Source organism: Marmota monax, unplaced genomic scaffold (genome assembly GCF_021218885.2).
Source record: "Marmota monax isolate L192 unplaced genomic scaffold, Marmota_monax_Labrador192_F-V1.1 WCK01_AAM20220418_F8-fsc00035, whole genome shotgun sequence".
Lineage (NCBI taxonomy): Eukaryota > Metazoa > Chordata > Mammalia > Rodentia > Sciuridae > Marmota > Marmota monax.
Window position 1 is genome coordinate 8,521,313 of NW_026691961.1, and position 14,281 is coordinate 8,535,593.

Consider the following 14,281-nt stretch of genomic DNA (forward strand, 5'->3'; position numbering starts at 1 on the left):
TAAAGGTAAAATATGCTTTCTGGAAGGGTCACTGACACTCTCATGCAATCAGCCTTTATGCAGAGAACTTGCTAGGGGTGGAAGGCAGCCCAGTGCAATGGAAGAGTGTTCTCCTGGGTGTTCACAAACCACCTTACATACATCAGGACCCATGCTGGGTGTGTGGGACAAGGTGAGTGGGGCGGGAGTAGAGCCTGGCCACAGCAGGACTCAACCAACACAAGAGGAGGGAAGAGTGAGGAGCTGAAAGACCCTGGAGTAGAGGTTACACAGCCAGGTCCAGTGGGTGTGCTTATTCAGTTGAAGATTAGACTGTTGTTGGGATGAAAATAATGTCTGAGATGAAAAGTTTAGGTGGGATTAACATTGGTGGACATGACAGAAGGAGAGATGATGAAGCCGGAGCAATAGCAACTTCCCAGAATGAAACACGGAAAATACTGGGGGGTGAGTGGACAGAAGAGTGAGTAGAGCCAGAGGACAGTAGGCCCAAGTGGCTAGAGCAGAGGAGAGAAGGAACAGAACCTTCAGTCTGGGAGGAGACTTACAAAAAGGTGTGTTTGATAAAGGAAATGTATCTAGAAGACAAAGAAGGTGACCCAACAATAAGAAGGCAAGAACCAAGTACAGTGACCACAAACTGAGAAGTACATGAGAAGATGCCCAGCATGGCTGAGTGAGGACCAATGACAAGTTGTGGTCAACACTTGCTGGTTCACATGTGGGTGTGTTGACAACTTCCTCAAGAATGAACAAAGTGAGCTGGGCCCAATGATGCACACCTCTGATCCAGGTACTTGGAAGGCTGAGGCAGGAGGATCACAAGTTCAAGGCCAGTCTCAAAAAATAGAAGGGCTGAGGATGTTACCTAGTGGTAGAATGCTTGCACAGCATGTGCAAGGCCCTGGGTTACAATTCTCATCTTGTGAGCTGAGGCAGTGCTCAGTGGTAGAGTGTGTACCTAAAGTGCACAAGGCCCTGGGTGCCTCACCATCTGGAACTCTTCCCTCTGCACGTAGTGTTCCACCAGGAAGCTGCAGACGTCCCCAATGCGGACAGTGCTGTCTAGGTCGGGCTCCTCCAGGAGCAGCTCACACTGCCTGATGGACTCCTGGGGGTCCTCTGTGTAAGTCCTGCCCAGAGAAAGGGGATGCCTGAGTCCTGAACCCAGAATCTGCTGTGTGCCAGGGGGCAGTTCAGTATATGTCCTATAGTGGTAGCTCTGGGAATGGTGGGGGGCAAATTTTTTGTGAAGGTAATTTCTGTGAATTAAACTCATTTAAGTTGTTCATACGTTCAGCACTCCCTGCTCACAAGTTGTGTGGTGTCCTATGCTTGGACACCAAGATCAGGGGCTTGTAATCCTTTTGCTGCCCTAGAATCTAGAGGGGACAGAAGCTTCTAGGCTACAACTGATGTGGGGGTTGCTTAGTGTCACATGGAAGGGGGGTGGCGAGGGATGTGCCACCTTGCCCAAGGCAGAAGGGCTGGCTTAAACACAGGTTGGCACATGTGACCAGCACAGAATCTGTGGCAGAGACCAGGGAGGGGACCTGGCAGGATGTAACCTGGTTCTGCAGCCATTAGGGTCCAGGATCCCTCCAGCCATGCTGACTGTCCTGGTGTGCCACTATGGACAGCTGAGCCCTAACAGGCTACTCCTACCCCCTATTCATTTCCTCTTCATTCATACATACCCCGTCCTGTGGCTAAGACTACATCTTACCCATCCTTCACTCCTGACCCCTGCAGCCCAGGTTGGGAGACCTAGATCATAAGGCCACACAGGCAGCAACCTCCAAGGAGTCTGCTTAGTGCAGCATTGTTTAATAGTGCGGGCAAAAGCTGAGCCCTGGGAACACACAGATGTTTGTTTACATGGTGGCAGAGTGAGTCTGAAAAGTTCAATTACCTACCAAGAGATAAAAACTAAGGCGATCCACCAAATACTTAGACCCTATGTGCTGCCTGCCTGGGCCTCCTCTCCACATGACGGGACTACCTTGTGCAGCACAACAGCCCCTCCCTCAGCATAACCCCACCAGGGTGGCTGCATTCCCTGACCAGGGCTCCCTCGACACACCTTTTCTTGACCAGACCAGACCTGTGTGTCTAGGGATTAAACCCAAGGATACTTAACCATGGGGTGCTTAGTCTTACTAAGTTGCCGATTCTCCTGCCTCAGCCTCCCAAGCTGCTGGGATTACAGGCGTGGACACTGTGCCCAGCTCTGATGGTTTTTGGAGCAGCCTTCCCAAGGTAGGGGGCCTCCTAGAGGAGCTCAGAGGAACTCCTCTAAGAGTATCTATCAGAAACAAAAGCTTGGTCTGGTCTGATCTCTTGCAGTCAGTCAAAACTCTCCCTGTAAAGGTGGTAGGCAAGTCACGGGTTACAGCTGGGTGTGCTGGTGCATGCCTGGAATCCCAGTGGCTTAGGAGGCTGAGGCAGAAGGAGTACAAATCCAAGGTCAGCCTCAACAACTTAGCAAAACCCTGTCTCAAAAATAAAAAGGCTTGGGGATGTGGCTCAGTGGTTGAGTGCCTCTGGGTTCAATCACTGGTATTAAAAAAAAAGTCATGGGGTACAAACCAAGAGCACATGGCACATGAGGGTTCAGGGCCAGCTGTCTGCGTTTCCTGCCCCATTTCCTGTGGGGACACACCTGCGGGCCTGGGTGAACCTCTTCACCAATGCCATCTTGCTCTGCAGCTGGGCCAACTTGGTCTCCTGGTCCAGGGGACTCTTGGCCTTGGCCTTGGATAGGCACTTGTAGGCCTCAGTCAGTGCCCCGTGGGCCTTCTCGTAGTTCTGGTACTCATCAATCTCCACCTGCATGAGGAGCTGTGTCAGGACCAGGGGCTCCCCAACCCTCCCTAAACCTGTGGGGATCCCGGGAGGATCTGTACCTGGGCACAGGCATCATAGAAGCCAGCTAGGAGGTCCAGGGCCCGCCCCTTTGTATAGAAGCTGATGATATTCTTCATGATCTCCGGCTCCTTCCGCCAGTCCAGGGACTGCAGGTAGTTGGCAGCCATGATGTAGATTTCCTTCTGCCTGGAGACGCCTGCAAAGAACACGATCTTCTCCGTGTCTCCAGACTTGAGCAGTGCTCTCATGGCCTAGGCAGAGGAAGACCAGGGTTCGGGTGATTGGGGCTGGCCTGAAAACGCTCTGGGCAGGCGGTTTCCGTTCGCTGCTAACCAGAGGATGAGCTTCGTGTTGGACGTGGGACAGGTAATAGGCCTTACATATCATGGTCCCCAAAGGACTCCTTCAAAGCCCTGGCCAGAAAAGCTCATCCCCTGCTCGGAAAAACCAGAGAATGGAGAACCATGCCAAAGGCACAGCAGTGGCCCAGCTGGCCTCACCTTCAGCTTGCTCCCGGCCTGTGTGTACTTCTTGGTGGCCAGGTGGTAGTTGCCCTGACGCATGCAGCAGTTGGCTATCTGCTCCAGCAGCTCACGCCGGGACTCCTCAGACAGGTCCTTAGAGTCCTTGGACACAGTCATCTTCTCAGCCATCTCTTCAGTGATGATCATATTCTGTTCTAGGCACAGCTGCAGAGCCTCATGATACTGTGAGAGCGCCAAAGAAATAAGGGGCTGTTACCTGGAGCTGCTGAGGAGGCCCGAGGGCCTGGGTGGCCCTCACATCTATCACTCTTAGAGGAAGCCAGGCCCTGTGACTCCACAGTGACCACTGTCTGCAGCTGAGGGATAAGAGGAAGGGACAAGGGTACTTCAAACACATCAACCTAAAGGACATAGGCTTACTCATGTTATTTTCTCTCATGCTATTAACATTCTAGAGCTTTCTGAAAATATGCTGTTTCATTGAAATATTTGATATGGGAGAAAAAAAATAATTATTTTCTTTTTTGGTACTGGGGATTGAACCCAGGGGCACCTAACCACTGAGCCACACCCCCAGCCCTTCTTTATATTTTATTTAGAGACAGGGTCTCACTGAGTTGCTTGGGGCCTTACTAAGTTGATGAGGCTGGCTTTGAACTCATGATCCTACCTCCTCAATCCCCAGAGCTGCTGGGGTCTCAGGCATGTGCTACTGTGCCCAGCTATAATTTATTTTTTTCCTTGGTACTGGGGGCTGAACCCAGGGTTAGGGATAATTCTTTCTTCTTTTTTGGTACTGGGGACTGAACTTAGGGGCACTTAAGTGCTGAGCTAAGTCTCAGGCCATTTTTATTTTTGAGACTGTGTTACTAAGTTGCTGAGGTTAGTCTTGAATGATTCTCTAGCCTCCCAAGTCCTATGCCCAGATGGTTTTTGGGTTTTCTAAAACTCCCCCTGATCTGGATGCTTGTTCATGTACAAGACCCCAATCCTTTTAGATCTCATGTGGTATCTTTTATAATCTGGAAGCTTCAATTGCCTCTTATTAGTCTTATTTTCCAGATTTCACTAGTTATTTTGACTTGTCCAAGTTTTCGCTGTGAGGCTTGCAGAGTCAACTTCTGTAGTTAGGAAACCCTCTGGCCCCCCCTTGGGGCTGCAGCGCTTGCAGACTTCCTCAAGAAGATCTTTCCTCAAGAAAGATCTCCACATGGATTCATCAGGTCTTTCTGACCAAGAAAATGGCATGTGCCTTTTCACTTGGGCAAGAATTCTTTTGTTGCTAAGTAGCAAGAAACAAAACTGCACATTTAACTCTTGCTTGAGGAAGAAAGAGCTTTCAATATGAACAGGCTAAAATTCTGGATAATTTACAGTTTTCTATGTACCCATCAGGTTTCTATTGAGAGCAATTTTTCTTGCTTAAAAAAGATGAATGAAAGGGCTGGGGTTGTGGCTCAGTGGTAGTGCTTTCCTAGGATGGGCAAGGCCCTGGGTTCGATCCTCAGCACCACATAAAATAAACAACAACAAACAAATAAACAAAGGTTAAATTAAAAAAAAAATGAGTGAAGGGGCTGTGGCTGTGGCTCAGGAGTGCTTGCCTAGCACTGGGACCTAGAGGACAAGAGGCTGTGCCAACAGTAGCCAGATATGAAAACCAAATACTGTTTGATTCCATTTATCTGAAGCTCCTGGAGGAGCCAAAACCATAAAGACAGAAAGTGGAAGAGGGATTGCCAGGTGTTGGACAGGAGTGAGGAGTTGTTCAAGGAGCAAGACACGAATGTTATGGAGATTGGTTGGGTAATTACGTGAATGTACTCAGCACTCTGGCACTGTACCCTTAAAGAATGACTAAACTGGGTGGGTGATACACACCAGTAGTCCCAGTTACTCAGGCAGGAGGGCCTGAGTTGGAGGCCAGCCTGGGCAAGATAGCAAGACCCTATCTCAAAAAATAAATGAAAGGTAAGATGTGCAATTCCATGTGGTATGCTGAGCACACACACACAGGCGTGCTGACTCCCTGGCTGACCTGAAGGCAAGGGTGCCCTCTTGTTCTCAGAGCCCTTTGTCTCTAGCACAGGGAGCAGCCACAGTCCAAGAGGGAGTGGAGCTATTCCCTCCCTGAAGCTTGGGCACCTGGTGGGCAGGGTCCCACACCCACCAATCCTGCACCTTCTTGGCAGCCAGCAGCAATTCCACGGCTTTCTCAAACTGCCTGTGTTCAATGCAGAAGTCAGAGCATCTGGCCAGGAGGGCGGGGTCTGAATTCTCATCCAGGTCCTCTGCTATGAGCTGCAGGGCTGCAAACTGCTGGGTGGTGAAGGCCAACTCCAGGGCCTTGGAGAAGTGACCAGCCTGTGGACAGTGTGGTGGAGCTCTGAGTGCCTGCTCAGGGTCAGGGGACCCCAAACCTTACCCAGCTGGGTCTCCTGGAGCCCTGCAAAAACAAGTGTCCCTGGTCTCTGCAGGAGCCTGTCACCTTCCCCCTCAGGTCCCGTGGGTCCCCAACTGGGGTTGACCCTTTACCTTGTGGTACAGCATGACTGCCCTGTCCATCTGCTTGCCCTTCTCCTCATAGTAACGAGCTGCCTCAATCATGTCCTCCGGAGAGCTCAACAGGGCCAAGTTTATGAGCTGGTCGTCCAAGCCATTCTCCTGTTGGGTGGGGGCAGGGCTAAGTGGGCAGTTCCTGTTCAGCACGCTCAAACCCACTTAGGTTTGTGAATATGGTCAGTTGAGTGTCTGCCTCCATTCAGTTTGGCATTGCCAGGTGATTTATGCCTTATGATTTATGCCGCCTTCTTTTTTTTTTTTGGTAGCACCATAAAAGCCTCATAAAATGCTAGGCAAGCCTCTGTACTCAGTTGTACTTCCAGCCCTCCATCACGATTTTCAGCCAGCACCATACCTCAATGGGTCTGTGTACCAGGACTTGCAGTGTTTCATTTTATAAAGCACTGCAAGATACTTGACATGAGGGATCTTTCCAGAAGCGAGACCCTGGGCTGGGACATTCAAAAAATTTTTTTAGTTTCGTTTTTTAATTGTTGATAGACCTTTATTTATTTATTTATATTTGGTGCTGAGAATCGAACCCAGTGCCTTACACATGCTAAGCAAGTGCACTACCGCTGAGCCTCAGCCCCAGCCCCCATTTTTTTAAAAACATATTTTTAGTTGTAGGTGGATACAATACCTTTATTTTATTTTTATGTGGTGCTGAGGATTGAACCCAGTGCCTCGTGTGTGCCAGGCGAGTGCTCTACCATTGAGCCACAGCCCCAGCTCCCCTGGGCTGGGACATTTTTATGGATGCAGAATGTCCAACAGCTTCTGATGAGGTAGGTACCTGCCTGTCCATGAGGCTACACTCAGCCTGCCCCCTACTGGCTCAGGAGTACTGGATGCCAGAGCACCCAGAAGCCACTCAGTGCTTCACCACATCAGAGAGAGGGAGCGAGATGGGAGGAAGCCAGGCAGAGCCAAGAGGATGTGGAAAACAGTGGCAGGGTACGGGTGTGCACCATGATTTTTTCCACCCTTGCCACTGAAACACTTTTTTTTTTTTCATTTTTTGGAATACCCGGGATTGAACTTGGGCACTTGACCACTAAGCCACATCCCCAGCCCTAGTTTGTATTTTATTTAGAGACAGGGAATCACTGAGTTGCTTAGCACCTCACCTTTGGTAGAGGCTGGCTTTGAACTCGTGAGCCTCCTGCCTCAGCCTCCCGAGCTGCTGGGGTAACACCCAGTGGTTTTAGCTACCGCGCCGGGCTAAAACACCCAGAATAAAACCTTGAAAACGGCAATGCTGCACTGTCTGGCCTCTGCCCAGGAGAAGCCACCAGAGGCTGCCCTCTCTGTTACCTTGCATAGGCGGATGGCATTGTTGAAGGCCTGTGCCCGCGTGTAGAAATGCACCGCCTGCTTCACCTCCTCCTGACTCTCATACTGCCGGGCGAGGTGATAAGATGCTGCCCAGTTTCCAGTCTCATTGGCTATTTCGGCAGCCTAGAAAGACCCAAAGAACCCAGTAGTCTCACACTCCCTGAGCAGGCCAGCTCCCCCCGGACACACTCACCTTCTGGATGTTGCCCTGGAAGCAGTGGATGCGGACCAGGGAGAAGTAGTCCTGTGCCAGTTCGTAGTAGCGCAGGGCAGCATCCATCTCTGCCTGGCTCTCCAAGTACTGGGCCCACCACCTCCACAGCGTCCTACAGAGCAGCCCCCAGGGCTTCCGTTAAGTCCTGTTCTCCCCAGTAGGACCATTTTCCCATGCCACACTCAGACCAGCTAGGGAAAAACAGGTCTCCACAGGAGACCAGAAGTGAGAGGCCCAGGGGCAGAAGGGGTCTTTGTATCCCAGGACTAGCACTGGGAACCAAGAGGACACTCCTATACTCCCACAAGAAGTAAGGGCCCCTAAGCAGTACTCTGCTGGACGACTTGAGTGCTGCCCGCTGGGACACTGACTTGTCCTTCATCTTATTAATGTAGAGCTCCAAGGACTGCAGATCTTCAGAGAGCATCCTGGGAACCTCGAAGCGGTGGGTGTCAGACTTCTCGTAGCTATGGAGGGAGAGATGGAGGACCTTGGTCCCTTTGGTCTTGGCCCCATGATCAGAGGCCATGTCAGAGACAGGTCAGGGCAGTGGTCTGCATGGTGCCTGGCCTGCAGCCCTGGGGCCTGTGTGCTGTGTTCAGGGACAATGAAGTGTCCTAATCTGTGTGGATTCAAGAGGCCAGCCATAGCTCAGGGCTCCTCACATAAGTTCCACATTATGGAAGAGAATCTAAGTACAGCTCCTGCTCTGGGAAGTGCTGTTCTGCAGCCAAGTCCCAGAGGTGACATGAGTCCTAGTGAAGACCCCCAGCCCCACCGTGCCACAGTGGCTAACACCACAGTCTTATCATCTTCCTTGGACATAGAGGCCAGCATGTGAGGAAGGTGGCCCGGGTCTCTAGGGCTCTCCTACTGAGAGGGGACCTGTGCTGTCCTTGACAGTCCCCCCTAGGAGGGTGCCAGCCACCTGGAGGCAGGCCTTTCCTTTGAGAGCTGCTGTGGCCCAGGCAGCCCCACTCACTAGCTGAGGGCCAGGCCGCGGTCAGCGCTGGCCTCCAGGTGCTTGGCGTAGTTGTAGCAGGTAGTGCGCAGGTGGATGCGGTCGTGCAGCTCAGCCACAGCCATGGCGTTCTGCCACTGGCCAGAGGCCTGGTAGAGCCTGTTCAGGAGATCGTAGCGCTGGCACTCCTTATACAGCTGCTCGGCCTCCTCCTGGAGAAGAGAGAGCACTATCACTGCTATGGTCTGGCACCCCGGAGAGACTGTTCCAGGAGATAAGGTGGTGGTCACTATGTCCTGTGTGGAGCTCACTGCACAGGGAGGGCACAGGGTGGCAGCTGCCACCAACAGGCTCCTGAGAAAGATGCAGCGCACACTAAGGGAGGACAGACACTGCACATGTGGACATAAGGCATGGGCTAACATATATGAGACAAGCACTGCTCACCCCCAGCACCTTTCTTGTGCCCACCTGAGCACTGCCAAGGGAAGAACTGGCTCTACTGCCCTCCTGCCCTTGCCATGTCCCAGGGGAACCCCTGTGCACTCCTGCAAAAGAGCAAGCCCTGTGGCACAGTGCTGTCATCCCCCACTACTGACATGTGGGTGGGCATCCTGCCTCCTGCCCATATGTGCAGCAAGTCATCTGATGCTATGGCAGGGCTCTAGCCTATGTCTGGGGGTGCCATCTTCTGGCTGCTCTGGGAGAGCTGGTGTGTAATGAGCTCTGACAGAGAGCAGATAGGGAGGAGGCAAAGACCAGAGGTTAGCTTCCATTTGTGAACATGTGGCCCGACAAGTATACCCACCACCTCCCCTCTATCTGCCATGTAGGGTCCAGAGAAATCTAGCAACTGGCCTCTGCCCTGCCTGTCAGCCTGCCCAGTTCTCCTGGGGTCCAAACCCCAGTGAGGAAGGTCTGTGTGGACAACCTCTGCCCTCTTTACTGCAGGCTCAGCTCAGGTGTGTGGCCTTCCTTGGTTTGCCTTCCAGGGTGGTGTCTTCCTGTCCATCCCAGGAGGACTATGGTTCACTCACCAGCATGCCCAGTTGTATGGCCAGCATGGCCACTCTAGCCTCCAGCTCTGGCTCCTGCTCAGCCTCCCGCAATGCTCGGGCCCCACGGGCATGGCCCATGTTTCCCAGGCATACCTTGGCGACGTCCAGCCGCTGGGTCTTCACACACATGCGTGCCATGTTCTCCCATACAGTCTCGCTGTGGGCAGAGGAGACAAGGTCCTACTAGCTTTCCTCGCTCAGCAGCCTGTCAACGTGCATGGCTCTCAGGCATGTGCTCCGCATAGCAAGACTGCAGACTAGGCTCTACTGCCCATCGCCCAAAAAGAAGGAAGGTGAGATGTGTCCTGAGCCCCAAGGCTGGTGCTTCTGGGGTGGCAGCCAGACATGCATGGCGTGACATCCCTGATCCCAAAGGTCTTGGGGGCGGGGTGGGGACAGGGCCCCATTAACAGGTGTCCTTCTGTGTAGGTCACCATCTCCTACTTCTTCACAGCTCTGCTGCTGGTTTGGTAGCGCTGCTCTTCTTTGTCACAAGCACATACCAAGTTGGGTCTAAGACAGAGCCTTCTGCTGCAACAGAGCAGGAGACCTGGCACAGCCTCTCATAAACCACCTCCCAGCGTCAGGAGCCTGGTGGGGAGAAAGGGCAGCAATGGCTTCGCCCCAGCTCCCATCAGCTGGGCAGGGGAAGTGAGATGAGAGGTCTGGGTGGCAGACACTTCATGGTCCTTCATATGGGTGGTCCACTGTGAGCCTCAACCTTCCTCAACCATTCAGACCTGTCCATGATGTTGCCTGGACTGTCTTCAGATCTGAAATTGGGCCTGAGATCTCAGACACAGAGGTCCACAGAAAATTTGGGACACTCAGTAGAAGAAAGGCAAAGGGAAGAAGTTCACTTACTGCATTGTCTGCTACACGCAGGCCTTCCTATTCTAAGACCATGGCAGCGTGGCAGCACACATGCACATACATGTAAGCACACACGTACTCTCATGCACATACAGACATGTGTATGCAGCGAACCCGGGGAGGGAGGGGGGCTGTGGAGCCCGTGGACATGTGGGTGGTAGCATCCTCCCCAGGTCCACCTATCACGTTTCAGCTGCTCCCTCCAGATACAGCCCTGACCACAATGAGAGCCGATCTGTTCCCTTTCAGCCTGACTCAGAAGCACGTACAGAGAGACTTGGAAGGCAGCTGTCCTGGTGAGGGAGGGTACTCAGGGTTGGCAAATCGAATGTTTTGGGCCCTTATGGCATGCCCCAGGTGGAAGGACGGAAGGGGGGCTTCTTGAGAGGGTAGTTTGGTCAGGACTGGTCCCACTGTGGGCACTTCTGTGGCAAATGGGTGACTAGGTCTCAGAATCCCTGACTTGGACAGAAATGGAGTGAAAGCTGCTCTCAAGATGGAAGCACCAGTGGAGTCAGCTCATGTGCACCCAGGGCAGGGGTCTATGCACTGGGATGGCCATTGCTGTGGGGGTCTGTGGCTATGACTCTGCACACCCAGGAGCCCTTTCCTGCAAACCAGTGAATACTGCCTTGGCTCTGCACGGGGCCTGTAGAACTTTGGTTGATTGAATAGCTATGTATTAACGAGTGACAGAAGGGCAGGCATGCCTTATGTATGCTGGCAGCAAGGTCCCTGGCAGCCAATGGGTGTGAGGTAAGGCTTGACTAAAAGCTGCACTGAATGATGTGGCAACATAAAGCCATGGTGCTGTGCTGGGGAAGGCTTCTTCCGCCCTTTCATCCAGGACTTCTGGAAAAGTTCACCTTCCTTTACCCAACACTGGGTTCATCCTTTGATTAATTCTCTTGGGACTTGTCATACATTGGTCAGCAACTTCTGGGATGCTCCAAAGTACTGCCTCTCTGGAGGACCAGGTTGCTGGGCAGCACCTTTGGTTTTACTTTCTCAGGAAGTGTCCTTGCTACCCTAACCCTTTTGCTTCAGAATCCAAATGGCTAACAGCACCTGTGAGGCAGCAGATGCCACAGATACCTGCTCAGCACAGTATAGCTGGAGCCCAGGGTTCCTCCCTGTAGGAGCTGCTGCTGCAGCCAGTTCTGTACCAGGTGTCAGAGGCTGTGTACTACCTGGTTGTCAAGGGACAGCAGGCAAAATGTCTTACCATTCAAACTCCTTCCCTTTCATACACAAGACACTTGCCTTTCTTTTCCATCCTGAGGTGATGAATGGATGCGCCACAGGTGCAAGCCAGGTGTTTGGGATGGGGTGTGGCTCAATGGTACAGCACTTGCCTAGCATGTGAGAGGCCCTGGGTTCCATCCCCAGCACCACAAAAAAGAAAAACCAGTTGTCTCTAAATGGCCCAGGCGAAGTCAACTTTTATGGGGTTCTCAGGGCCCCACCCCAAGGCCCTACGGGATACCTACCAACCAGGTGGATGAGAGCTCTCCAAGACAATTACAGGTTCCAGAAATACCAGCTAGGGACAGTATGTGGTCAAGTCTAGAATCTCAAAGTACCTGGTCACAACACAGCTCTAACAAGTTGCACAGAACTTCTGTGTTCACATACAGGCTGGACAAGAGCCCTCCCAGGCCTGCTGTACAAACTGAGTGGGTAAAGTATATGGACCTGTTTCATCAAATGCAAGATGCTATTTAGACACAAGCCTTTCTTTATCTTCCTATATCAATGACCTTTTAAACATCCTGTTTACTCTTCACTGTTTCCTGAGGCCCAGCATCCTTATACCTGGACAGAGTGAACTATGGTTCTTTGCTGCCTCTACTCGCCAGGGTAGCTCCCTTTCCTCTGCCTTGTCATTGGAAAGCAAATGGCTCCTGTCTGTCTTTAATCAGTGGAAAACCATCTAAGCAAGCAGAGCCTAGGTAGTGGGGTGGGCAGAGTCAGCTGATGTCTGCTCCAAGGCCCCTCCTCTTTGGCAGGCAGGCTGTGCTCACTGCCTCTTATGATAGGACAGAGACATAAAGAGTTGTCCATGACAAAGGCCTGGCTGTTTCACACTGCCCTGGTCCCAGGAGCAGTCTCTATCAAGTGGGGACTCTGAAAAGTGCATGCTGAAGTTGTCAGACCCACCCAGGCAGACAGCAGCTGGGAAGGCCCCTTGCAGGCCTGAACAGGGCCTCCCTGCTGGGCTGAGGTCATTGTGCACAAGCCTTGGGGAGGGCAGGGCCCCTTCCCAGCCAAATACAGACTTGCTGCAAGAGCCTAGACCCTAAGAGATGGCTGCAAACTTCCCCCACAAAATTCCTGACATTCTCTGCACACAACTTGTTGAAGATGGGGATGGCCAACTCCAGTGCAGAGTTCTGGGATTTTTGAATCTGACATAAATTCAAAGAAGTAAACACCCCCCAACCCCCAGTCCTGTGTCCAGGTCTTGAGAATTTCCTGTTGTCCAAGCCAGTCTGTGGTGAGTAACCACATCTGCACCTCATCAGCTCCCAGGCATCTAAAATGAGAAGCAGATGGGGCCAGGGATGGGGCTGGCCTTAAGATGGTCCTAGTTTCTGGAAGACCTGTGCTCTTAGAATTTCATCTGGACTTGTCCTGAGTCAGGACAATGGGCTGCTAGGGGGCCTGTGGCATTCCTGTCTCCCTGAAGCTTCTCTATTCTTCCTGATGCTCCCTGCTGTTCTGAGAGCAAGAGGAACAGCAGCACATGTGGGAGCTGCAGACAGATGGAGGGAAAGAAATGACCACAGACAGCAGCAACACAGGGAGTTGCCCTCACAGTAGCCAGGGAGCCTCTGGGTCCCCTGAGGATACCTAACTTGAACCCTGCTCCTGGGCTCATTGACTGTCCATGCCCAGTCTCACACTGCCAGCTAGAGTTGGATGGCTGAATGGACCTAGAGGGTTGACAGGAGCCCCTAAACAAGCAGGGAAGTCAAAAGGCAGCTGATGTGGAGGCTGTACAACAGGACTTCCAGGGTCTTGCTGCCCTCTAGTTGAGAACCTCCAGGTGCCCTTGTGGGAGGGAGCCAGGTCTTGCAGTCCTTCTTCCCAGCCCCAGAAAAAGATGGACGGAGCTAGCCCAAGGGCAATAGCTGGGATAATCAGAACATGCCTTCTAGCATGGTGGCACAGCTACTCAAGGGACTGAGGCAAGTTCAAAACCTGCTGGGCAATTTAGTGAGATGCTGTCTCAAAAAAATAAAAAAGACCTGGGGATGTGACTCAGAGGTAGAGGGTCCCTGGGCTCAATCTCCAGTACTGGGGGAAAAAAAAAGTTTCTGGGTTTTGGACCTATTGCTTTCTCCTCACTGGAAATTAACCATTTAAAGACTACTTAAAAATAAGTGATTTAATTAATCATGGAGGGAAACCAAATCCTTCCCAACTTTTGGGAAAATGCCCTCTTCACAAACACCTACTGCACTGTGTGCTTAGGAATGCCGAGTGCTGGAGACAACGTGCCCTAAACCTGCCCTTGCTCCTGGACACGCAGGTGGCAGCAACTGTGTTCACTGCCAGCTCCAGAGAGAACAATCCTGTGAACACCCTTGGGGAAATGAGGGACCAGTGCTTCTCAGGACCAACACCTGGCCATAGGCTGGGCAGAGGCAGTTTCAGCCTGTGTGTGAAGTCAGGCTCTTTTATGAAGTCACATTCCATATGTGACCAAAGACTCCAGTCCCAGGAAACAGGAGTCTGGTGTCAGGAAAATGCCACCCAGGACCTGGCTGGCAATGCACTCGGGTAGGAAACAGCCAAGAGGCTGCTCTCCTACACCTGGGCCCCGCAGGTAATAGGACTCTGCACACAAATGATGTACTGTGCTTTCCCCCCAAGGTGGGTTCAGGTGAAACATGGCACCTGCATCTGTGTTCATCCC

The 14,281-nt window shown here is 52.2% G+C and overlaps 1 protein-coding gene across 6 annotated transcripts in view; it reads right to left on the bottom strand.

Moving 5' to 3' along the window:
• The window catches only part of Ift140 (intraflagellar transport 140), a 74,492-nt gene that overhangs the window by 1,563 nt on the left and 58,648 nt on the right, over positions 1-14,281 (bottom strand). For 4 of the 6 annotated variants that reach the window (XM_046441987.2, XM_058578702.1, XM_046442002.2 and 1 more), the window contains 11 exons: positions 9,466-9,643; positions 8,450-8,640; positions 7,839-7,934; positions 7,447-7,579; positions 7,233-7,376; positions 5,889-6,017; positions 5,535-5,717; positions 3,369-3,575; positions 2,907-3,119; positions 2,663-2,829; positions 992-1,133 (listed from right to left, as the gene is read on the bottom strand). In XM_046441987.2, the coding sequence (XP_046297943.1) occupies positions 992-1,133; positions 2,663-2,829; positions 2,907-3,119; positions 3,369-3,575; positions 5,535-5,717; positions 5,889-6,017; positions 7,233-7,376; positions 7,447-7,579; positions 7,839-7,934; positions 8,450-8,640; positions 9,466-9,643 (1,783 nt within the window). Of the gene's footprint in view, positions 1-991; positions 1,134-2,589; positions 2,830-2,906; positions 3,120-3,368; positions 3,576-5,534; positions 5,718-5,888; positions 6,018-7,232; positions 7,377-7,446; positions 7,580-7,838; positions 7,935-8,449; positions 8,641-9,465; positions 9,644-14,281 lie in introns of those variants that run through there. The other 2 variants (XM_046442009.2, XM_046441995.2) reach the window with 2 other exon arrangements.